At 38.6% G+C, this 24,575-nt stretch overlaps 1 protein-coding gene across 1 annotated transcript; it reads left to right on the top strand.

The window, feature by feature from the left end:
• The first annotated feature begins 17,421 nt into the window (after positions 1-17,421).
• On the top strand, positions 17,422-24,178 carry MSTN (myostatin). Its single transcript, XM_057419875.1, has 3 exons — positions 17,422-18,033; positions 20,180-20,553; positions 22,803-24,178. Exons 1-3 carry the CDS (start codon positions 17,661-17,663, stop codon positions 23,181-23,183), a joined length of 1,128 nt encoding a protein of 375 aa, XP_057275858.1. The 5' UTR covers positions 17,422-17,660; the 3' UTR covers positions 23,184-24,178.
• The last annotated feature ends 397 nt before the right edge of the window (positions 24,179-24,575 follow it).

Genomic DNA, 24,575 nt, shown 5'->3' with positions numbered 1-24,575 from the left:
ACATAATGGCAAAGAAGAAGGTAAGATGGATTTCATTCATGGCGTACATAGACCCTGATATCCCCAACTTTGCAATTTAATTTTAGGAGGAAAAATTGACTTTTAACATGGTACAAGTGATTTCCTGGGGGGAAAAAAGCTGTCTTGAGGACACCATGTGCATCACAGAACAATTCTGTTAAAATAAATGTTAGTTACGGATGGTCTGTGTAACAGTTGCTCTATACAGAGATTCAACAGAGCATGAGTATACCCTTTTAGGATACAGATACAGATTGGTGTTCTGCTTCCATGTCTCAGTTTTCCCAATTTCTAATTAATATTATGGCATCCATTCCTACCTTAAATATAGCAGTGGAAAGAATACTTTAATTGGAAGACCAAGGTAGACAGCATAAGCTTGCTACACATTTATTTCATTAAAGCAGGGATTTGAAGAAAAAGTAATTTTGATCGCAGGTAGAGAAGTATTTATGACTGAAAAGACTCAAAATATTTGATCTGATAATGTGCATGATTCTAAACAACCCATTGAAGCTTATGATACTGCTAAACAAATAAAAATTGAGCTGGCTTGCCACTAGCATCTGATTTGAGCTAATACAGGTTTTGTGGAATAAGCTTTGGGACAAGATAAAGCCAGGATTAAGACCTAGGGTTTAGTGGTCAGTGTTAATTGAGATCTAGTGTTCACCTTTGACAGATTTGAGACACTTGTTGGTTTGGTACTGGCAGGGGCTGCTGTGCTAGGCCACCTTGAGCTGGGGAGAGTCAGATGCTAAAGCAAAAATAAACATCCAGAAATACACTGTCAAAATGGACTCAGGTGGTACCTAAGCACTGGCCTACAAAACAGGGTTGAGAAAAAACAGGATTTAAATCACAATTAGGTTTATAGTGGCCTGCCAAAGCCCCCCAGAGCTACAGAACTTATCACTGGAAGTTTAATGGTGGTAGTTCCAATCTCCATCCATTTTCCAGTAACCTTTGGCTTATGAAAAAGCACACTTTTGTTGGTATTAACTGATGCTGTCTGTGTTCTCCGAGCAGAAATATACATGAGAAAAATGCCATAAAATAGTATATGAGAGTTAAGCCTACCTGGGTCAGCCTTTGGCTGTTGAAGAACACATCTGTCAAGAAGCGTCAGACATCTGTAAAGTAGCATCAGACATCTGTAACGTATCAGTTTGGGATGTTGTCCTAAGTTTTGACAAGGAAACATACACACAGACATATGTGTATTGTTTTGAACACCAATAATCTACTATGATCCAATAGCTCATAAACGTAAGAGAGGTCTTGAACTGAGTTTTAGCATAAAGTTATATGATTAAGTTTTGATAAAGTAGTTAATATGGGCAAAGTAATATAATCTGTGATAGACAAATGGATCACAAATAATCCAGGAAAACCATCCTATCTAGGGTGGCCTGCCAACAACCCTACAGTTTAATAATGGAACTTTGCTCCTATTAACTTTTCACTCTTTTCCTGGCTCTCCTTTCATCCTCTCACCCTGAAGTGAGAAGTCTGGCCTTTGATGTCTGAATTAAACACTATTCATCTCACATAGTTCAAAGTTCAAGACCCTACTTGTATGTAGCATGACTTCTTACTAGCTGGAAAAATTTAGTCAGATAGAGACTCTGTGATGAGAGGCCAACAACTAGATGCAATTTTCACAGGAAAACTTGTGTCACTTAGCTATAAAACAAGCCTGCATTTAGTGAACTAAAAGAGTCATTGAGTGGCTTGGCCAAGAGCTCACAAACACACATGGTCTGACAGATTCTTTTCACCAGGCGTCAATAGTACGCACAGACACACATTTCAAGCCTCAGTTCTTCTGAATCAGAGAGGAGGAATCAGGATGAATAGTTTCAGCCAAACAAGAATATCTGTCATTTTTATCTACCTCATCTATGAACAGCATCACATACTATCAGTAACTAAATAACTGTTTGATGTCTGCAATTTGTACCTCCTGCCGTCTCCTCATCTAGCCACCTGTATGCTTACAGAGGTTTTATCAGGGCAGTATCTTGGTATCTTGGAATATCATACATTTTGTTCTCACAACTATGATGCAAGTGGAAATTTATATTTACTTTTTAACAGTGGGGAAATAAGGGATAACAACAGGGAATGGGTGGGGAACTTTGGAAAATGGGTAGGCTTAACATGTGCATGAAGTGAAGGGCTGTGCAGAGGGGTCTGAGCTGGCTCTGAACAAGCTGAGGTAGAGCACTGGGCACATGTAATTATGGCTCTGTGTTGCACTGACAACAGAGACGCATCAACTCATTTGGAGCTGGCTCCAGTATTTCAACTCAGTGTTGCTTTGTGGGCTGCAGGCATGCCCAGCAAGCAGGCCAGCAGAGAGCTGCTTGTATCCACAGAAAGAATAAGGCTCTATGTAACAATTAGTCCTCTTACAGCTATGGGCATTGGATGGGAAATACTAAACTGATTTATCCAAGGTCACCCAAACAACTTAGAGAACAGAACCAGAGAATTGCCCCTTCAGTTTGTCATAGTCACTCCTTAGAGCAAGATCTCATAATGAAGAGATGACTTAATATTTACATACCTGAGTGACAGCATTATCAATGATTTCAGTAGAGTCAAGACCCAAGTTTTATGATTTTGAACCCAAATAACCTTTTTCCATTGACCAAACCAATCTTTTGAGCTTTGTCAATCACATTTATTTATGCCATAAGAAAGATTCCAGGCCAGTAATACTTACGGCTGTAAACAACTTACTATCTAATCTAATATTGGCATGATTTTAATTAATAAAGAAGTTTGTAAGATAGGTTTTTTTTAGGAAATTCTTTCGACAGAATTGATTTAAAATGCTAGATAGAAACCTACTGGAAGTACAAATAACATTGACTGAAAATGGATCTGTTGAATTTACCTCTGAAATTCCCCTCATGCTTACAATATAAGCTTTCTATTTCAAATGTAGTGACAGCAACAATAAATTAAACTTGTATTAGTGAATGTAATGTATTATTTCATGGATATCACGTACACACTGTTATCACATCATACCGTCATGATATTTGTTTAATGTTCCCATAATGACAACATTTAGGAAGAGAGTGTTCAACACCTTTTTATTAAGGTGAGGGAAAAATGAGAAACATCTCTTGCTTGGAAGATGCTTGTTTGGAATTAATTTTGAAACACTAACCCTCTCAAGAGAGGCAGCAAAAATATCACTTCTATCATCTTACAAGAGTAGCCTGTGAGCCACGTTAATCATCTTGGACTGAAATTTATAACAACATATGGAAGACTTGCTTCACTATTATTAGAAGTTGGGTTTCATATGAGTTCTTCAACTAATTTAAGTTCACTACTCTTCAGCTTTGAACATTATACCCTAAGTAATAAGTGCTATAACAGGTCATTTGCATTCAGGATATTATTTTTGGACAAGCTCCTGCTTGATGCAAAAGGGTAAAGGCCACTGGGATTTAAAGTCAAGAATTGACTTCTCTTAGGCCTTGATCCACACAGCCTTTGGAAGTCCATATGATCTTTTAATTCAGTTTCAAAGGATTTCAATAAAACTGCCTTTGGAATATTCATTGTTAGTGATATTTTGCCAGGTTTTATTAGTATTTACTCATGGCTTTACATTATGTGCTTTTTAGAGAATGGAACTGCACAGAATATTTGGTCTCTTCCATCAGTACTGTGACCTTTTTGAATCTTTATTATGCTTCCAATTTAGTAGTATTATTTCATCCTCTGAAAGAAGAAAATCACTTCATGCTGTAAAATCTCTGCATTTGACTCTGACAGTACTACAGGTATGAATAAAGAATTTTGTCAATAAAGTGTGCATCTCTTTGAATACTGATACAGCTTATTTGTTCTCGCTAGCAGAAAACTACAAGTAAGATTTTGTACTTCTCCCCCACCAGTGGATCCCATGGTGTTAGAAATGTTTACGCAGGCACGTTGGTGATTACTGCACTGCAATAGTATCCATTCCCTGTTCTCATCCCCAGAATCAAGACCCCGAAGACTCAGTGCTACAGCAGTAACAAAAAGACATTTTGGAAGATTCTCAGCCACTTCTCAAAGTTGTCGCTGAGTGTTAGTCAAGTGAATAAAGTCTGTTTATTTAAGCTCTGAAGCTTCTTTTATTCACCCTCTTTTTCTTTAAATATACTTGTGCTACTCCTACACTCATGCATATAGCAGATGGAAAGTAAATTTATTCTAGCTTAGCTCCTCAATGCTGAGCTATGCCGCCAGCAATATCATAGATGATCATGCATACACTGGGTACATACTATACCACTGGGTAGTAGTAAAAATAATGTTAGCTTTTACTTTTACCTTCTAAGGAAAGGTAGATTTCATATAGAAAATAGAATGTGAAAATCAATGATGTGATCCAGTCTCACAGTTGATAAAATTTAGGTTCTTATTCACTGTTAAATTACGCTTGAGGGATGTCACTGATGAAAGTATTTAGTATTGTACTTATCACCCCAGTAAATTCAAGAGAAGTTTTAAAGTTGTTACATGATTTTTAAAAACTCAATAGTATCTTGTTTAGGCAAATTTAACCTGTGAAGTTTCTTTTCAGAGGCAAGAAACTTCCATGTCATGGAAGTAGCCAGAACCACCCAAAAGTGGAACAATTTGGCATTGCTTTTAAGAACCACGGTTCTCCTGCGGTTTGACTCTAGCTAAACTGGAAGCACTTCAGGAAAAGCACTTTCAGTCTGCCTTCCAGTCAAACAGGTGTATAGAGCAAATTCAGTTGGGATTACTGAATACACAGCCAGAAAGAAGAACTGAATTACTTGCAAAGGTTATATGGCTTTATGCTTATTATACTTTTTAAAGTTATTATTAAAAGAGAACACCACTGTGAATAGCTCAAAAACTTCAGTTCAACATGCAGGTGGTTTTTGTAACTTCCAAATACTGGTGTGCAGAATGGGTAAAAATGTAAGACAACTCTAGTTCATCTATAGCTGTATAATCAATGTATCACCTTGCCTGAAATACTGTAGACATTTGCAGAATATTGTTGATTACTCCATCTCAAGAAGATCAGACTCCTCATGGAATAGCACTAGAGAAGGGAAACCAAAATGGTACAGAGAAAGTGGAGCTGTTTACTATAGAAAAGAAAGAACATGATAAATTACCTAAAGTTATGCATGGAACAAAGGAGACAGATAAGAAATTGCTATTTTTCTGTTTCTCATAGAAAAAGTGATAGACCATATATAACGGAAAGGAAGGAAATTCCATAGTGATAAAAAGAGAAATTTCTTTACTTAATACATAATCAGCCCACAGGAGATGCTACCATTATAAACAGATTCAGAATGCCTAGATTTACTGCAATGTGCACTGTCAAGTTTGGAAAGGGTTTTTATCTCATGCTTTGACACCGAAGCCAGTCCTTGGCAGAGCTGAAAGGGAAGATCTGTGAGGTGGCAGATTATTTTGCAGGCTTAATGGGATTTCTTGAAGGTTATACAATTTCCTAGTGCCCACGATTTTGGTAAAGATATTTTACAGCGGACTTAAAGGACCCAGCTGTATGTTAAATACATGCATGTTATTTCTGATTTCACAGCCTTAGCCAAAATTAGTGGACTATTAATTAAACAGCAGAAAACAGAAAAGCACACATTTAACACAATACAAAGCTTAATGACAATTTCACTGGAAAACAGAAGAAATTGGTGAAAAACAGAGACCAGAAACACAAGAGAAGGAACAGGGATTCAAGAAGCACAGTTTGCGTTCCCTGCAGCCATGTTTCCCTTTACACCTCTGGATATTGCCATGTGAATGTGATGAAAAAGATATCCATAAATATTAAGGAACTAGCTATTAGTAAGCAGAGAAATGCTTAAGATGCTGAATGGCTGAATCAGATCCAATAATATAACCCTGAGATTTAAAAATAATATTTATAGGATATTTACACTGTATCTTTACAAAAGCTTACTGGGCTTGTTTGAACTGGAATGAAAATAACTTGAATTCTTGGGTCCTCACTGATTTTGTCAGATTCAAAACCTGCTCTGGAGGCATGCGACTCCTCTGACACAAGAATTGTCCTGAGCCCCATTAGCTTTCTTATTGATTACTACTTGTTAACCAGATTTGTGTTTTATTGTGGTTTTCTATTTAAACACCTGCTCTTCCTCTGATCATTTGTAGAATGCCAAAAAAGGTTTTCCAGAAAAACCCCAAAACAAACCTCCAAACCCACACTATTTTGATAGTGGCTGCTGCTGCTGCTATAGAAATTTGCAAACAGAGTATCTGGATGCAAACCGTGACAGATATTTCAACTTTGCTGTGGAAGGCAAATTATCCAGTAGTGTAGACAGAGCCAATTCAGTTCTTCAGCCACGTCTCAAAACGAACCTTCAAAACCAGCTGAAAATGGGGCAGTGTCAGTGGGGGCAAGCTGGCTGCAGGTCCTCACCTTTCCACTGCCTCTGGCACCTGCTTTGTACCAGAAAAGAAATGATGAGGAAAGCTGCTCCCAAGGCAAAGCTCGGATACATACCTTGTCCAAAGCAGAAATCTGGCCTTCCCCAAATTAAAGTTTAAATAACACACTTGAAGCTCTGTTTATTGCTGGAAGTGAGAGGTTTCCTAACAGAAAGGGTATGTTGGAAAGGTTTACTGAGATTTATATTCTGTGCATGGCAAACACACTCCTTATAGAAGAAAGAGGTTCATAAAGCTTGATGGAACTGCACATCAATACTGCTTCTCAAAGAGCGACTCTACCCCAACAACTGGCTTTAGCGCATCAACTTAGAAAAATGGCTATTTTTTAGGAAGCAATACCCTCCCTGTAAATGCTGCAAAGAGTCAGAGCATTTTAGGACCCTTCTTCTATATAATCTAACAAAAAAGAACACACATCATACCTAGCTGTATGCAGAAATCACTGACAGTGGTGATGTTCTCACTATGTATAAACCATGGATGACACTACTATACTGGAAAACACTTTTTGATTAGATTCTCTCTAGACAATAAAAAATATATTCTGTGTTATGCAGTGGTAGTTGCTAGTATTATAGTTGAATTTGTGCTTTCTACATTGTCCTGTTTCAGTCTGGTATAACGCAGATAGAGGCTATTCAAAGAGCTTCTTGAAACACAGCACATCATAATGCAAAAATAACATCCTTTCCATTATAACATGCTTCAATGTGTCTTCAATATTACTCACAGTAGAGGTTACAAAATTGGCTATCAGCTTTCCTCTTTTTTATAACACTTTAGTAGTGCTGAATGGCTGAAAGAGAAAACTAAATTTAACCCTATATAATAATACTCAGATGAGCCATTAATTGGACTGATGATTAATAGATCAGATTATTAATTTATATTGATATCAGATGACACCAAACCTTAGCCCAAGGTATAAGAAGATGTGCCTTTCAGTAATTAGCATTTCTAAGTACAACATTCTTTGTATATGAACAACAAATATACATTTCACACAATTGCAAATACATGCTGAAATAAGTATTTCCTTCTTATTATTTTGATAAACCTTATTTATTGTAAGAAATGTGTACCATTCTTTGTGTAGGAAAATTCTGGAAAGCATTTAGTGACATTATGGTCCTCCTAGCTAATGCCTGATTGACTGATATAAGGGAAGGGCTATACAGAAACGCACTCTCTTTAAGCAGTAAGCAGTTTGCAGTAAGCATCAATGAGCAACCCTTTGAGCACAGAAGCTGCTCTTTTGGTTGAAAGTCTAATTAAAACATATATATATATATATGTACACCTCCACCCCTAAAACTACATGTATAGAAACACAGTTTAGGATCTAGTGAAGCAGTTTCTCTCTACCAAGTTATTACCGGGACTTATTGATACATATCATTAGATACATCAATCAAACTCTACAATTAGCAAAGCAGCCAAGTGCACAATTCATTACTTATTAATTAATTTTCCTTTATTATAGAGGCTTTGGACAAAATGGTTCAATTTCTTAATGTTGAGCTACTTTGATAATCTGTAGAAAGTATAACAAAGTAATTTGATATAGCCAATTTTATTTTCATTTTGCATTGCATTCCTACTTGTACCATCCATTTCTTTTAATCAATATGTGCTAGGAAGCCTTAAAGGTTTGGTCAAACTCTCACATTTTTAATTAATCACAAGCTTGGCTTTTGGCACAAGCAAGACATTTTTTTTTTCTTACTTGTTAGAACTTCAGAAACAGTCATGAACTACTGCTTGAATTTCCTCAGTTTGTGTACTCAAAATATCCTGGTACAAAGCTCACATGATAAAAAAAAAGCTTTGTGTCATTATCACAAAGTCATATAGCTCTGTATCTATTAATCTGGGTATCCTAGGAATATTTTTTTTCTATTAACTTTTCCAAATCTACTCACAGAAAACCATTCTTTAGCCTTCATTATCAGGAGTGTGCCCATTCCAGCTAGCATTATGTTAGCATCCCTCAAAACTAAAGTCTGTAGCAACAGCCACTGTAATATTTCAGATCTATGAATTACATTTTGCAAGCATCCTTTCTTAGTTGCTTAGTCAAGTAAAAAATACAAAATCTTCACATGGTTTCCATGAGTATAAGACATGTACCCATTGATACAGTGAGAGTCAAGCTCTTTGCCCCAAGACTACGAAGAGTTAATTACTAAGTGGCTTGGTGTATCTGCAGAATGATAGACGGGGTTTGAAAGTCCATTGCTGAAGGTAAAACAACTCAGTCAATTCATTTGTGTTTTTTCCTTGTTTCTCATCAACCTGTTGGCTGATGCTACCAATTAGCAGGCTGATGGGAGAGAAAAGCTTCCAGGTCCCAAGAAAAAAAAAACAAAACCAACCAACCAAAAGCAAACTTGTAAATTTTTAAAGCACCAGCCTTTAAACTGTGGGGAATTTGAAGTGTCTGCTAAAGGAACCAGAGACAGTTCCAAAGAGGAAAGGGCAGTAAAGCTAATGCTTTAGCTGGTAAAGGCAGTTTTCCTTCAGTTGATGCTCATATATGATGCTTCATAATGGAGCTCATAAATACAAAACATCTTTACTACATCAACAGGGAGTGAACAACAAATAAGGAAATATACAAAAAAAGAGAGTGAGTGAAAGCTGTGCTGCTGCTTCTCTTGGATGCACAGGTTACATGGAAATCCTCTGAAGGTGCCTCATTCATTACAGAAGTTATCATTTATATTCTTCTCCTCCAAATGAGAATTGAAATCATCAAGAAGCTTTACTCAGTCTCTGATGTACTCTTTGTCTTCTAAACCCTAAAGCAGCTTATAGGATTTCCTGTCTCTGCATTATTTTGTACAGGGTTTTCACAGAAACCACCTGATTCTTTGGGGGTCTCACTTCAATTGAAGCAGCTTGATCAGAAGTTGCAGCCTTGTGTGCCTGCTTTTTGACATCATACACTTTTGTTATTAAATGATTTTGAAGGCTTCAGTGTGTTATATTTCATCATAAAAGACTTACATTAGCAGCATTTTAAATACCAGGGTTAGTAGCCCTAGGCTGTCAATTAAACAACTCCGTTGCTGATGAATACGCCAGATTCAAAGGCTGTTTTGGATTGACTGCAGAACTGCATATTGTTTTTCGATTTCTTTGACAATATTACCACTGCTTTTCATTCACTTGTAGAGGCTCCTGCCTCAAATTAGCACATCTAAAACTGGCCATAGATCAGCACATGGTAGAAAGGAAAGGAGGAGCTGTACTATAATTTAATCATATTCTTTCTGCTTGCTTGGAGCTATGACAGGAGGTAACTAAAGCACACACCTTTGGGCAAGAACTGTGAACCATGTATTCCTAAATGAACTTTGCAAGCAGGAAAAATCATTATCCCTTCTATCAGTCCTGAATCACTATGAGGTATAAACTAGCACCTTGTAAAGGAAAAAGTTGATATTGCAGCTCTTTACTACGCTTTTATTACTGAACATTTCTGACAGAAGTTTCATGGGCAAAACCATGTTGTTATGTTTCTCATTGCCTCCCCTTCTACTGGTATGCATTTTAAACTGTCTGCCACAAAGCCTGTAAGATAATCTTCCTTTTTATTTCAGGTTTAAAGTAGATTCCTAAAGCCATCTAAATAATGTAGCATGACTTTAAAAAATACACTTATATGGAGTAGTCAATATTTAGAGTATTTGCAAGAAATCTCTTACAACTTCCGGAGCTGTTTTGACTTTTGAAATTTCTTTTGAAAAGACATCATTACAAACTTCCTAACCTACTGATGCCCTTGGACTATTACCCATTACTGGTCTTCCGTGTAGATGAAGGCACAAGGCGTAGTCCAGGAGCGATCAAAAGAGACTTCAGTCTCTTGGAATATAAATAAATGGAATTGTTTAGTATCTTCATCAATGACATGGACAGTGGGATTGAGTGCCACCCTTGGTAAATTTTCAGATGACACCAAGCTGAGTGATGCAGTTGACACACCTGAGGGAGGGGATACCATCCAGAGGGACCTGGACAAGCTCAAGAAGTGGGCACACATGAACCTCACAGATTGAAAAAGGCCAAGCCAAACGCAGGGTCCTGAACCTGGGTCAGGGCAATCCCCTGTATCAGGCTGTATACAGGCTGGGGCACAAGGGGATTGAGAGCAGCCCTGCTGAGAAGGACTCGGGGTACTGGTGAATGAAAAGCCGAACATGAGCCAGCAAAGTGCACTCACAGACCAGGAGGCCAACTGTATCCTGGGCTGCATCAAAAGGAGCGTGACCAGCAGGTTGAAGGAGCTGATCCTGCCCCTCTACTCTGCTCTCATGCGACCTCACTTGGGGTGCTGTGTACAGCTCTGGGGCTCTCCACGTAGGAAAGACATGGACCTGATGGGGTCCAGAGTAGAGCCACAAAGATCCTCTGAGGGCTGAAGCACCTCTGCTTTGGGGACAGGATGAAGGAGTTGGGATTGTTCAGCCTGGAGAAGGCTCCAGGGAGACCTTACTGCAACCTCTCAGACTTAATGGGGGCCTACAAGAAATATGGAGACGAACTTTTCAGCAGGGCCTGCTGCAATAGGTCAAGGGGTAATAGTTTTAAACTAAAAGAGGCCAGATTTAGACTAGATATAAGGAAGAAATGTTTTACTATGAGGGTGGTGAAACACTAGAACAGGTTGCTCAGAGAGGTGGTAGACGTCCCATCCCTGGAAACATTCAAGGTCAGGTTGGATGGGGCTTTTTGCAACCTGGTCCAGTTGAAGATGTCCCTGCTTATTGCAGGAATGGATGACATAACGTTTAAAAGCCCCTTCCAACCCAAACTATTGTATCATTCTATGGATTCACTATCCCAAATGCTAAGAGTTTCAGAAGACTTGAACTTCAAAGCCAGCTCCTCTGCTTGCAATAAATAAATAAATAAATAAAGCTATTCTTATGCCTGTATATCACTATGTCACTTACAGACAAGTGGGTACTAGGTGATACAGGTTGTTCCCATTCAGCTTGTGTCAATATTCAGTAGGAGCAAAACCACAGAGTGTGGCCAAAGCAAAGGAGGCACATAGGCACACAGGGAGGGCAGCAGAAGGATAGTTTGAGATGAGGAGCCAAATCTGTCCCACACATAGCATCTTCTGATGAAAAGATTTCATTAATTCAGTCCATTATGGCACTGGGAAAGCTTACGCAGAGTGAAATCACTGAATTTTGTAAAAGTGCATTTTTCTGGTGTTGTGAAGAATTTCTGTTAGCTTTTAATATCATCTCTACATATATATATACATAAAAAAAAAAAGGAGGAAAATAAAAAAGAAGAGGAAAAAGTAAAACATTTGAGCTGTGGCCTTCATTTCCCAGCGGATGCCATTCCCGAACAACCCAGCAGAGGACAGGCCACTCATACCAAATCACTGACCTCTGGGGCCGAAAATCCCCTTCAAAGAGTTGTGCCTTAGAGAAAACACAAGCATTCTTGTAGCTGGTAATACCGAGCCGAGGTATTTGGGTATTTCAAGCACTGTGATTGTGCAAATGCAGAAGTGAAACCTCTCCAAGTACGGTAACAGATCCTTAGAGGAATTCAAGTTTTCCCATCAGTGCCGTGGCGGCTGATGCAGCTATTTTAAAAGACATTGAAGATGAATGTCAGGATGAATGTCAGGAATTTTGGGTAAAAAATATAAAAGCTACAACTCTAAAGGGTAGAGCCTTAGAATTAAACAGGTACTCAAGAGAGCTCTTTATAAGATACACAGACACCATAATGAAGGCTGTAGAATAAAGTCCTGAAGACAAAAGAACTCAGAAACTGGCAGCTTTCACTATAATTGCATTCTTCCTTAAATCTTTTTAGTAAGTCTAATGGGAACATATTTCCTTGACTGTTTCTAAAGTTCATTTCCATTAGTGTATCTGGTTGGTTCTGGAGCAACATGTACTGGAATATGTAGGAGAGATAAAAGTGATAGGGCATTGTTGGCCCTTTCTACACATACACTTATGGTACAGCAGCACAAAAGCTGCAGGCATGAGGGAGATGGCCAGAAAGGCAAGAATAAGCCAGAAGCCTACATTCAGCAGCATCTCTTGGGTAAGCTAAGAGGTGCATCATGGGGCACAGCACCCATTTGCTATGGGGTTTGTTTTTTTGCTATGGATGCCAGTTTTTCCTGTTTCCCCATTTTATCCTTTGCATGCTTACATATCATGGCTTGTGAGAAAGTCCTTAGCAGGTAAGATACACTACTATCTCCCCTAGCTCCCAAGTCAAGGAAGTCATTGGCCAGACAGTGATGATTTGTCCTGGTACTCAAACTGCAGTCACATACCCAGGTACACACTGGGGGAGACCACTCAAAGTCCCAGATCCCTGAACCCAACTGGAGGGGATGAGAAGGAGTTGTGCCATACCTCACCGAGATGCCAGCATACCAGGGCATTCATACCGTGTGCCATTCATGTTCTTCTATGTGAAATACACTTTCTTATACCTGGAACTCAAAATTAGTGAAAAAGAAGATGAACTTACTTCTTTTTTGGTAAGTTGAAGGAGCTAAATGCCCATACTATCAAAATAAAGAAATAAAGCTGACTTTCAGTAGCTGATACAGCAGAATGTTTTGAAGGTTATATATGACTACTTTTGTAGGAGAAAAAAAAAACAGCAGGAGGCAAACTGTTTCTGGGCATTTGTTAGAGTAAGAATTCATATCAGTTACAGCTTTCATATTTCAATTCACTTATTACTACAAGTAATATAAGTACGTTGATAGTAGCTGCAGCTTTAGTTTACACAATGTGATTGGGATGATGTTTTCATCAGCTTTTTGTTATTGCAAGATTTGTTTCTGTGTGGTTTATAGACATGACTTTATATCTGCTTTGAGGTCAAAGTAATGCATTTATGTTGTGATTCAGGTGGCTAAGAGCAAGCACCTGGTGAGTTAAGACAGCTGGGCTCATAGTTAAGCACTTAAAACACCCTACCTCCACTGCATTTAATTATGTGTCTGAGTTTTTCTATGAAAATTCAACTGTTCCAACCAAAAATACTTCACAAACATTATCCCCAGCTTACTGCAGGTAAGCGAGAGATGAATCTGGTCCAAAAATGCTTTAAATGGGATTTTCTATCCATTTCAATATGCTATTCTAGAAATTAGGCTTTATGCTGATGAAAGTGAGAGAAAAGGTGACTCAAAGAGTACCTTCCTCAGCTGTTCAGAAGGAATGTTACATCTTCCTTAAAAGACAAACCAGGGAGAGAAGCCAATTCAAGATGTAGGACTTGACATCAATGTAAACAGCAATCACAGATTTACAGTGCATTTCACAACACCTGATTTCTTTGTTCCTTTGACCTTCTGAAGTCAGTCAGTTATGGGGACTATTTCATTTAAGTTCAACAGCAGAAAAAGTAATAGTGAATTTCTGGTCCTGCAGGCTATAAGGAAGTTTTTGGAAATCTAGCCTACAACAGGATGAAGCTGTCTGATTTCTGGCAGGATTATAACCCATGTCCCTCTGCTTCTTTGCCACGAGAGCAGCTCCTTCCTACCCCTGTAACTCTCTCTTTTCTCAGAAATGTCCTGGTTCCTTTCCATGTCTACTTGGTCCACCCCCAGAACAAGTTCAAATCCCATCCTGCTCCCTATGTTTTCTGGGTTGCTGGCCCAGCAAGGGGTGACACACTGTAGATGGTCCAGAGCTATCAGCATGCTGAGTAATGACGAAGAAGCACAAGCTGATTGGCTAATTAGAGGCTGCCAAAAAGGATGGGTAATGGTTGGGCTCTGTTTGCCTTCTCCTCAGGGAGGGCATTGGTAATCTTCTTTTCCTCCACAGTCACTGTTTTTCCATAAAACTCACAGTAACACAGTGCCTTTGAAACTTCTTATTACTCAGATTTCTTGGGGATGGGTTTGTGGTTTTTCCCCTTTTTTTCTTTTTAGGTTTTCCAGTGACTACAAAAGCTCCTGGTGGAAGGGGTGAAGGAGCGGAGAAGTCTACAGGTAGACAGATATGTGTCTTTTTCCTTTAGAAAGGAACATTCTTACATTGCTTGGTTTTGGGGGCCTGAGCCATGATCTTTGAATAGTTAGGATTGGGAATACTATTCACTATTGGCAGGCATGGCGGGTAGAATGACACAAATCCCAAAGATAATATTAAAATGCCATAAAGTTCAGTAAGATTTGCATTTCATTTTTAACTCTTCTTTAGTTTTGCTGGTGATAATGTGCTGGGTTTTTCTGGGGTTTGTGGTTTTTTAGGTTTTTTTTTCCCAAATAAATTTTTGGAGCAACTTCAACTTTGCCATTTTATCACTTTTCCCACCTCTGTCACCTACTTCTGTAGTCATCGCTTCCCAATCCCACTACAATGAAAGTCAGATGGAGAACCAAATTGCATATTGTATTATTATTAACAATGAAATTAGATCCTTCAATAGCTCCTGATCAAGTGCAACTCTTCAAGCTCCCTTCCAAATTCTTGCAGTTTCATAGAAAAGAAAAAGCTGGCAACAACAGAAGATGAAGAGAAAGGTATTCCACTAACAGCCTAGAGTTATTCATGGCATGTGGATATGAAGTACTCTTTATGAGGGAAATGGAATAAAATACTGCTCTTTGTTATGCAGCTGCTGGTGAATTCTGGGGCACTTTTGCCATCCTGGTCAATCAATAGTCCCTATGTCACCACTCCAGCTGCTATTGCTGCCTCCTACTTCTAATTAGCGAGCAGAGCCATGGTGCTCAGTAGGCTTTGTTTACCGCCATGTGTCACCTTGGTGGCCAAGACCAAGCTCTGCTCTTGCTCAGAGCTCACAGAGGTTTTTGCCTTACAGAAGATGACTTTGGTCTTGTGGTCATAAACAAATTGGGGGGGGGGGGGGGGGGGCTTTTTGCAGATTAATGGAACTATTGCAGGAGATAGGAAAACAAACCAAGAAGTTCTGCATGCCCATGGTGAGCCATAGTCAGAGGGTGAAGACCTTGCAGGAGAAGGAGCAGGCCAGGTACCAGCATGGCTGCTGAGCACCGGCTAAGCTGCTGCAGAACACATTCAATGAGGAGTCACGGTGCTGGATGCATTGCTTTGCAGAGAATTTCTCTTGTCCCCTCTCCAACATGAATGCCTTAAAGCCATGGTCTGCCAGAGCATTTAGTTACACTGATATTAATCATCGTTTCCACCTGTTTAAGGATAGATCATTGTTCTCTTTAAAACTGTTGCTGGTGTGAAACCTGGTACCTGTTTCTACCTGGGGGTAGATTCCCTTTCATGCTCAACTTGTTAACTCACTCTGGTTTAAAATAAAAAATGATAAAAAATAGTTTTATTATGACATTCACTGTCATAATAGTATACAAACAACAAAAAATCCCCTACCTAAAGCCCCTCAAAATCACAAGTAAGATCAGTACTTTTAAAAAAGATTCATACTGTGAATCATCCTATGCGTCTTCCATAAAAATACATTTCCAGCACTTGAAATGCACTAGAAGTCTGTTTAAAATATGTTATAGGCACGACAGGCAGTCTCCACTGCAAATCAAATCTATCCTGACTTCTAGTTCCACTGAACCATGAGCCAATTTATGTTGCCACATGTGAAAAGTAGCTGCAGCATACTCTTGTATAAAAAGCAAACGCTCAGGAGTAAAACTGCTTTCTTTAAATGCATATTTTGGCTGAAATCAGAATACGAGGGTCTGACACTAAAGCCATAGGCCTGGAATATGTGAGTGTGATACATCTATCACTTTACACCAGGGTAGGACAATCAATTTTAATTGAGTACTCATGATTTACGTCACTGGTCATGAGCTTAATATTAGGCTCAGTTCTGTGCTATGCAATGAATTTGCATGCCCTGGAGAGGTGATACAAAACAATATGAATGACCAGGCAGAAAGAAACTCTTTCAAAGTATTTTTCCATATACCAATGTTTTTCTTAGATGCACATGTGCAAAAAAATGCTGTTTGCCATATATTTTGGTTGCACTTAGAATGGGAAGAGAAACTCAGTGAGAAACTGAGTCCTAAGTCAGATAAGCCAACTTTAGCATATTGTATGAAATTCTAGGATTTCCCTTTGCTGTAACATACAGATCCCAAACATACAAATATATACAATATATACAAATTCCAGGGTTTCTCTTTGCTGTAATATACAGCCTGTGCTGACCAGTAAGCCCCAGCCCCCCCAATTGTGAGTTCCACAATTCTTGCTAACAGCACATCAAATATGAACTACATTACTGTAAAATTTTATAAGCCATAACCTGTAAGTATAAAATCACATCTGGATGTACCTCTAATGCAGAAAACATATTAAAACTGTGATTTAAAAAATATAAGCAGAATACAGAGAACGTACAAGTGTTTGAGTAGAAAGCAAAAGAACACAAAAAGGTGTCACTTAGGTTGGCACAATACATTTTAAACAGAAATAATACGTTTTAAACAGAAATAGAAGATTACATGGAAAAAGAAGATATAGTACAGATTTAAATGTATATATATTTATGAATATATTTTAGTTGTTGAACAACATAAATTAGTACGGTTTGCAGTGCATTTCTAAAGTATTTTTTTCCCTGCCTGCTAACAGCAATCCCTCAGGGTTTTTCATCTAAATAGTACAAGCTTTCAAGTCAAAAAGACTGGTATAAGCCTGAAGCAAGTTTAGAGAGAGGTCTGTCTTGATTTACAGTACGAGTACACAGTTGGTATATATTTAAGAATGACAGTGCTGTCTTTCAGTACTGCTGCCTACAATACTTGGAAATATATCCTTTCAGTATGCAAAGACATATCCTCTATGAAGCACCCAGATAAATCAGTTCACCCTTGGCTGTAACTAAATGCTGTTTAGTGACTTGTGATTGACAGGGCTTTACCCTCTGACAGCCAGATTCATTGTTGGGACAGCAACCAATCGTCGGGTTTGACGACATGAGCCTAATCAAAGTTGCAGTATAAAAAGCCCCCTTGGAATATATAAGGTACACCAGTGTGGCAAGCTGTCTCTCAGATTGCATTTGCTTTCACGGATCTGTTTAGTACTGAAAGGGAAAGGGGGAGGGGAAAGGAAAAAAAAAGGGAAAAGCGCTGCACTGAATGTGAGATCATGCAAAAGCTAGCAATCTATGTTTATATTTACCTGTTCATGCTGATTTCAGTTGATCCGGTGGCTCTTGATGACAGTAGTCAGCCCACAGAGAACACTGAAAAAGACGGACTGTGCAATGCTTGTACGTGGAGACAGAATACAAAATCCTCCAGAATAGAAGCCATAAAAATTCAAATCCTCAGCAAACTGCGCCTGGAACAAGCTCCTAACATTAGCAGGGATGTTATTAAACAACTTTTACCCAAAGCTCCTCCACTCCAGGAACTGATTGATCAGTATGACGTCCAGAGAGATGACAGTAGTGATGGCTCTTTGGAAGACGATGACTATCATGCCACCACCGAAACGATTATCACAATGCCTACAGAGTGTAAGTAACCCTGCTGCTTTCGCCTCCCACCACTCCTCCGAGAGAGTTCTCTCTCTGCTGTAGAGCCACGCAACTCCTCCTCAGGCTCTCCCAACAGGCTGCTGGCTGAAGTCTGCTAGAGGGAGGGAGGAGAGCATTATTACTAAAGAATTTGAGCCAGGTTCAGATGACTGTGTTGTGATCCTTTGTTTTACTGTTCCGTTTTCAGCTCCTTGTAACGTGTATGCCCTGTGGCACTTAGGATTTGCCCATTGCCTTAGAGAGCAAAGGGAGATCTGCAGTTTAGTTGATTTTTGGTATCTGCAGTACTCAGGGCATTTCCCATCACAAATATAAAGAACAAGTGCAGCTAATGAGATAACTATGTATTTCTGAGGGAGGTTTCACTGGCCAGCATTTTTAGAAGCAATAGAAATCAGCAGAAATACAGCTTAGAGCACCAGACCTACCTAACTGCAACATGTTATAGCAAGTGCAAGTATAGAGTTAAATTCTTGCTTCTTTGCTGATACCATAAACTAGCACCACCCACCTCCGAGTTAAAACTATATATTTAAAGCAAATATGTGTGTAACAGATTTAACTGTTAAAATGTCCATGCTATAGCAATCAGCTCCAGTAGTCATGCCAAGGAAGAATGAAGGCATTTACTGAATGAGCAGATTCTGAGTTATCTTCTGAGTGCTAAACATCTGCTATGGCTCCTATCAAGTATCTTTTGCATGGCTAATACTGTAGTATCTTATGTTCTTCATCAACTAAAGTATTTGGCTATGGCAGCTGTTTTTTTAAATAACATGAATATGATGTCGAAAATTAAAAAGATGACAGGACATATATGGCATGTTAGCAGTTACAGATATCATTACAATATGCATACTAGAATAATATCAGCTGCTCTAGCCAGCTGTACTTATCTATGAAGAAGTAACTTTATCTGTAAACTTTTTCAACTCATTAATTAGCATGTACTTAATGGCAGTATATTCCTGCAGCCTTATCACAAAGTTGAGGTCTGCCAGCAATTTTATTTGAGCCTATTATGTCCAAGGCTTTATAACATTTTTTAACTAAATTGTCACATAATTACAGTGACTGAAGAAAAGTCATTGCGCTTCATTGATCCAAGCTCATTTCCTACTCTTTATAAAAAGCCCTTGAACTATTTTAAATGCACTAAAGAGACAGGTATCTTAAGTGGTGAGATTTATGAATGTTAAAGCCCTGCACCATTTAAGATTAGTATTACCCATTTTATCCTGGCATGGAAAGACATTGCCATGACCAAGTATGACAGCTGCTTCATAGGCTACAGGAAGGAGGAACGCAGCACTGCATGTGACTTTCCTATAATATTAATCAAATGAAAACAAAATGATCCTTAGATTAACACTCTTATTTTTTTCCCCATTCAGAAAAGAAATTAAAGCAATTGTGTAGTTTGCCCACAGCTGCCTCTGAATACGGGTAGCACACTAAGGTTATTTGGTAAATTAGGAATAGCTATATGATAGCTATTAACACATATTGAATCAGCTTATGCAAAGTTGCTATTCTGCATGCTTTATGAAGGTCCTCAGATGGTGACTAGCAGAAGTGAGTTTGTAGCAGTCACTGTGAAGTCAAATAGGCGGTGTCCTCTCCCCAAGTAGTTTTTGTTTGGGAAAGAGGCTTTTTTGTTGTGCAGGTCAGCCCACAGCACTGATAGCACTGGTCAGAGCCCTGATCAGGCAGAGGACCACAAAGGTCCTCTACAGTGTTTACCTTCTTGTGATTGTCTATCATTTCCAAGTTTCAGCCTGAGCATACCTCCACTCTGCTTAGCCTATGGAGCACAAGGCACCAACTAGAGTTAGAAAATGGTTAGCCAAACCTCATTTTAGCCTGTTTACAAAACAATCATAGGTTCCTTGTCACGTAGTATTACTTTTAGGTGATAGCACAATGATTTCATTGACATCCATTTAATTTGCTGCAAAGCATAAACCAGAGAAAATGAATTAAGTTAAATCCACTTTGTCACTGGTACTGTTTGTAACATATTGTAAGTCGTCCTACATGGAAGAAAAAAATAAAAATGGGGTTTATATATGAATATTTCTTTTTGTTCCCTGTTCAGTAATCTGTTCTTTCCATTCATTTATAGCTGATTTTCTCGTCCAAATGGAGGGAAAACCAAAATGTTGCTTCTTTAAATTTAGCTCTAAAATACAATATAACAAAGTAGTAAAGGCACAATTGTGGATATACTTGAGGCAAGTCCAAAAACCTACAACAGTGTTTGTGCAGATCCTGAGACTTATTAAACCCATGAAAGATGGTACAAGATATACTGGAATTCGATCTTTGAAACTTGACATGAACCCCGGCACTGGTATTTGGCAGAGTATTGATGTGAAGACAGTGTTGCAAAACTGGCTCAAACAGCCAGAATCCAACTTAGGCATCGAAATAAAGGCTTTTGATGAGAATGGACAAGACCTTGCTGTAACCTTCCCAAGACCAGGTGAAGATGGATTGGTAAGTTTCTTGAGAAAAATCCAATTTAAATATCTTGCATTTTATTGAAAAGCATTTAAATTGTGTTTGAAGTATAAAATGGAAGCATTGTTCAGGGAACAGAAGTTCTACATATCCAAATCTTCTGTTCTTTGCTCTCTCATTATGTCAAAATCAATAGCATTCCTGTGCCTCTGTTTCCCTATTTGAAAATTTGAGTCAAATTGCAGTATTTCAGAGCAATGTTGAGAGGCATTAACTAGAAAATGTTTTGGTACTGATGGATGGTATGATCAAAGTAACATTATTTTCAAATTTGAGAGCAAAAACTGCTTAATAAGCAGTTATTTTACATAAAGCTAAAAGAATAGTGGTTAGATTCTTTCATTGATAGGAAAGATGCCTCAGATATTGCTGCGAAAGTGAAGGGGTTTCTCCCTACAGTGTATGCATATATTTTCTATTAGCAATAGCAATAATTATCTACGTTTATGAAGGTGAGAACAGATATTCATAATGTTGAATTCTGTACCTTTCAGTATGTGATAAAGTGCATCGTTCCACCTACTAGAAATGTTTGAATAGAGAAATTCTGTTTGATACAATAAGTGAGTTGTTATTATTATAAGAAAGAGCATAAAATAACTATCTGGTTTCTTTTTGTAAGTACAAATTAACAAATTAAACCTGAAACATACCAGTTAAAATAGAGCATTTTCCTTGTTATCTGTTTCTGCAAATAACAACCTGTAAAAACTCCTGAGCTTATCACAACCAAGAAATCCCTCCTTTTGAATAAAAAAGGATATTTTACTTTTACTTCTATGCAGTAGGTCAATCAGTTTATCGTAGAATCATTTTGTTTGGAAAAGACCCTTAAGATCACTGATTTATGTAGCTGTGTAACGTTTAACTTCATAACAGTATAATGCAGTTAAAAAGGAGTTGAAGGAAAAACACTGTGATATCTTAAATGTAGATCCAGTATAGGTGTGGATCTCCCATACTTGAAACAGGCAAGCTGGATGTCATGATAAGGAACGTCCTCACTACCTCCATCCATTCAAATGATAACCCATGTGGATAACACATGGTTATCATCATTGATAAAAACAAACTGATTCAGCAGCAGGGCCGGGTTAGATGCATGGCTGATAATGGGAAAGGAAGTTTCTTCTCTTCCCTCTGGCTCCTCTCCAGCGGCTCCCGGTACAGGGACACTCCTCTCACCAAGCCCCTCCCCATATCATTTACCTTCGGGAGGAGTGTATCCAGCAGCTGGACAACTTGTAGCTGTAGAGGTGGGTATCTTGGAAGGCACAAACCCACGTAACAAAGTTAGCTGGACTGCTATTTACTCATAGGGAATGGTCTTCCTTCGTGGGGCAGTTCAGTCAGTGCCACAGTGACCCACAGGACTGAAATCAGTGTGTGGAAGGGAGGAAACTCCGGGAGCTTTTTCAAACTCGTGATTGTGAAGGCTGTGATTTCTTTCTATTCTCAGTTGGTGACTGTGGAAACACACCTTCAGCAGGAGACACGTGGCTCGGAGATCTGCCAAAGTACATTCCTGGCCACAGGGCTCTTTCTAGAGTCAAAATATTAGCTGCCCCTCCAAATTCAGGACAGCAAATCCAGCCCTTTGGCAGAGGGGAAAGTTGTGAAGTACAAGTAACCTGAACTAGCAGGAGGAACACTTATTTCTACTGCCAGTGCAGTAATTCAAACATGACAGCAACTTCTTCCTTTTTGGTCTGGACAAGAAGCCTTCCCCATATCCAGAAAGCCTGAACTCAGTATTATTTTAAATGGAGGGACTTTCAGAGGGATTCAGAAAAGGGAGACCAGCAACAGTTAGTTCTGTCCTTTAAAAGTTTTGGGAGTTCTGTTCTTATTTTGGAGTTTAAAACAAACCCCACATCAAAATAAAAATCCAGCATCTTCCAAAATTTCTGAAACATTCCTGTAGCAGGTAACAAAAATGGTGCTAGCACTGAGGTAATGATGATTTCAGGAACAGATACCCAGGAATTAAAGCTCTTTATAGAGGAACAGAAGGGAAAGCTGGTCCTCAGCATGAAAAATAGGAGTAATCCTTGAGCGGAGATCAGCTGTAGGAGAGATTTGCAGGAGGACTCAGTTTTGTTTAGAAAAAAATGATTTGAAAGTGTTAATTTGATACATCTATGTCTGAAATGCTTACTTGCATGTTTTTAGTGAACTTAGGCATACCTGATTAATGCTTCTGATTCATTCTCCTCTCCTCACAGAACCCGTTTCTAGAGGTCAGAGTTACAGACACACCGAAACGGTCCCGCAGAGATTTTGGCCTTGACTGTGACGAGCACTCGACAGAATCCCGATGTTGTCGCTACCCACTGACGGTGGATTTTGAAGCTTTCGGCTGGGACTGGATTATTGCCCCTAAAAGATACAAAGCAAATTACTGCTCCGGAGAATGCGAGTTTGTGTTTTTACAGAAGTACCCGCACACTCACCTCGTTCACCAAGCCAACCCCAGGGGTTCGGCAGGCCCTTGCTGCACACCCACCAAGATGTCCCCTATCAACATGCTGTACTTCAATGGGAAGGAACAAATAATATACGGCAAGATCCCGGCCATGGTTGTAGATCGCTGTGGGTGCTCATGAGGTTGTCGTTAGATCCACCACTTTGTATATTGTGGAAGCTACCAAAAGAAAAAGTTATACCCCCCTCACCAACCAGTCTTTGAAACTGTGAAGTTACGTATGCAAGGCATTGCCGACATCCTACATACTGTATGACAGGCAATCGTACAGATTTAGTGCAGCACCAGCTACAGAATGTGAACTAAAGGACGATACAGATACCTGACCTGGCTGGCTTTGAACCAGCGAAACAGAAAATCTACAATCGAAATCACCGGATTTAACACACAAAGTTCTTACATTGTGAGGGAATCAATATTCAGTCATTCAGACGCAAATTTATATGCAGGTTTCAGTACACTTTGGTAATCAAAAGCAAGCTCCTTCTCACCTGAGGGCAGAAGGAGAGGGCTTTTAAGTCCATTTCTTCACAGCTTCACTTAATATTGTATTTACAGGAAAATATATACTGGTTACATATACACCACTACACAATACCACCAGAATCATCCTTAAACACTTGAATATATAGTGCAGAATTGTGAAATGTATCAGACAAAATTCCACATACATGGACAAATCCTGAAATTAGGGATGGCATAGTGTATTTAGCGTGTTTCCATTCCTTCTTCTCACTAGTATGTTAGTAATCGATGGCAATGGTGCTACGTAAGCAGGTTGAGTAAATAGATAGTTATCTAAGTGAAAGAATTTAGATTAATAATGAATTTGCCCTATCCTCAGGTACACTATTCAACATTCGCAAGAAATAGATATTTTTTAAATGAAAAGGAATAGTTTTCTAGACATAGTAAAACAAAAGGCAGCAGAGAAGTCTAACATTCAAATCGCAATCCCACATTATAACCTGCCTTTGCAACATTACCATTTGCACTAAGATAAACCAATGCAAATAGTTGGTTGCTACAGATATTGTTTAAAAAAAACACTTTGATATAACTGACTTATGTAATATGTATGCATCAATATTTTGTAAATAAATGTTTATTTTTTAATCACTGTTGGTATATGTTCATCACAGGAAAAGAATAACTTTAATCTGTACTTTAGTTTAATAAACAAAAGCCAATATTCTCTTCATAATATAATTTCCTGGCTTTTAACACAAATAATATGTAGGAACAATGCAACAAAGTAAACCATATGTTGAGAATTATACTACATTTTATATGTTTTTTACATTGGTATGAGCCATCTGTGATAAATGATGGGTGTTGACATGTTTATAAGGTTCTTTGGGTTACTGTTTTTATGGTCATTTTGATCCACAACTGAATTTCCATACTTTGAATGTTATGTCCATAAACAATGATGATACCACAAAAGATTGCTATTAAATGCATTTTATTATATTTAAAAGTTTGCAGCAAAGCATTATCTTTATTTGAGCAA

This window comes from Pezoporus wallicus, unplaced genomic scaffold (assembly GCF_028554395.1).
Source record: "Pezoporus wallicus isolate ANWC-B61680 ecotype Strahan unplaced genomic scaffold, APGP_CSIRO_Pwel_v1 contig_4710, whole genome shotgun sequence".
Classification (NCBI taxonomy): domain Eukaryota; kingdom Metazoa; phylum Chordata; class Aves; order Psittaciformes; family Psittacidae; genus Pezoporus; species Pezoporus wallicus.
Note: the sequence above shows the minus strand (reverse complement) of the source record. Positions and strands in the feature narration are given on the sequence as shown.

Coding starts and splice junctions, on each gene's coding strand:
- MSTN (XM_057419875.1), top strand. CDS start 17,661: ATGCAAAAGCTAGCAATCTATGTTTATATTTACCTGTTCATGCTGATT. Junction 18,034..20,179: donor TATCACAATGCCTACAGAGT/GTAAGTAACCCT, acceptor ATTCATTTATAG/CTGATTTTCTCGTCCAAATG. Junction 20,554..22,802: donor GACCAGGTGAAGATGGATTG/GTAAGTTTCTTG, acceptor CTCTCCTCACAG/AACCCGTTTCTAGAGGTCAG.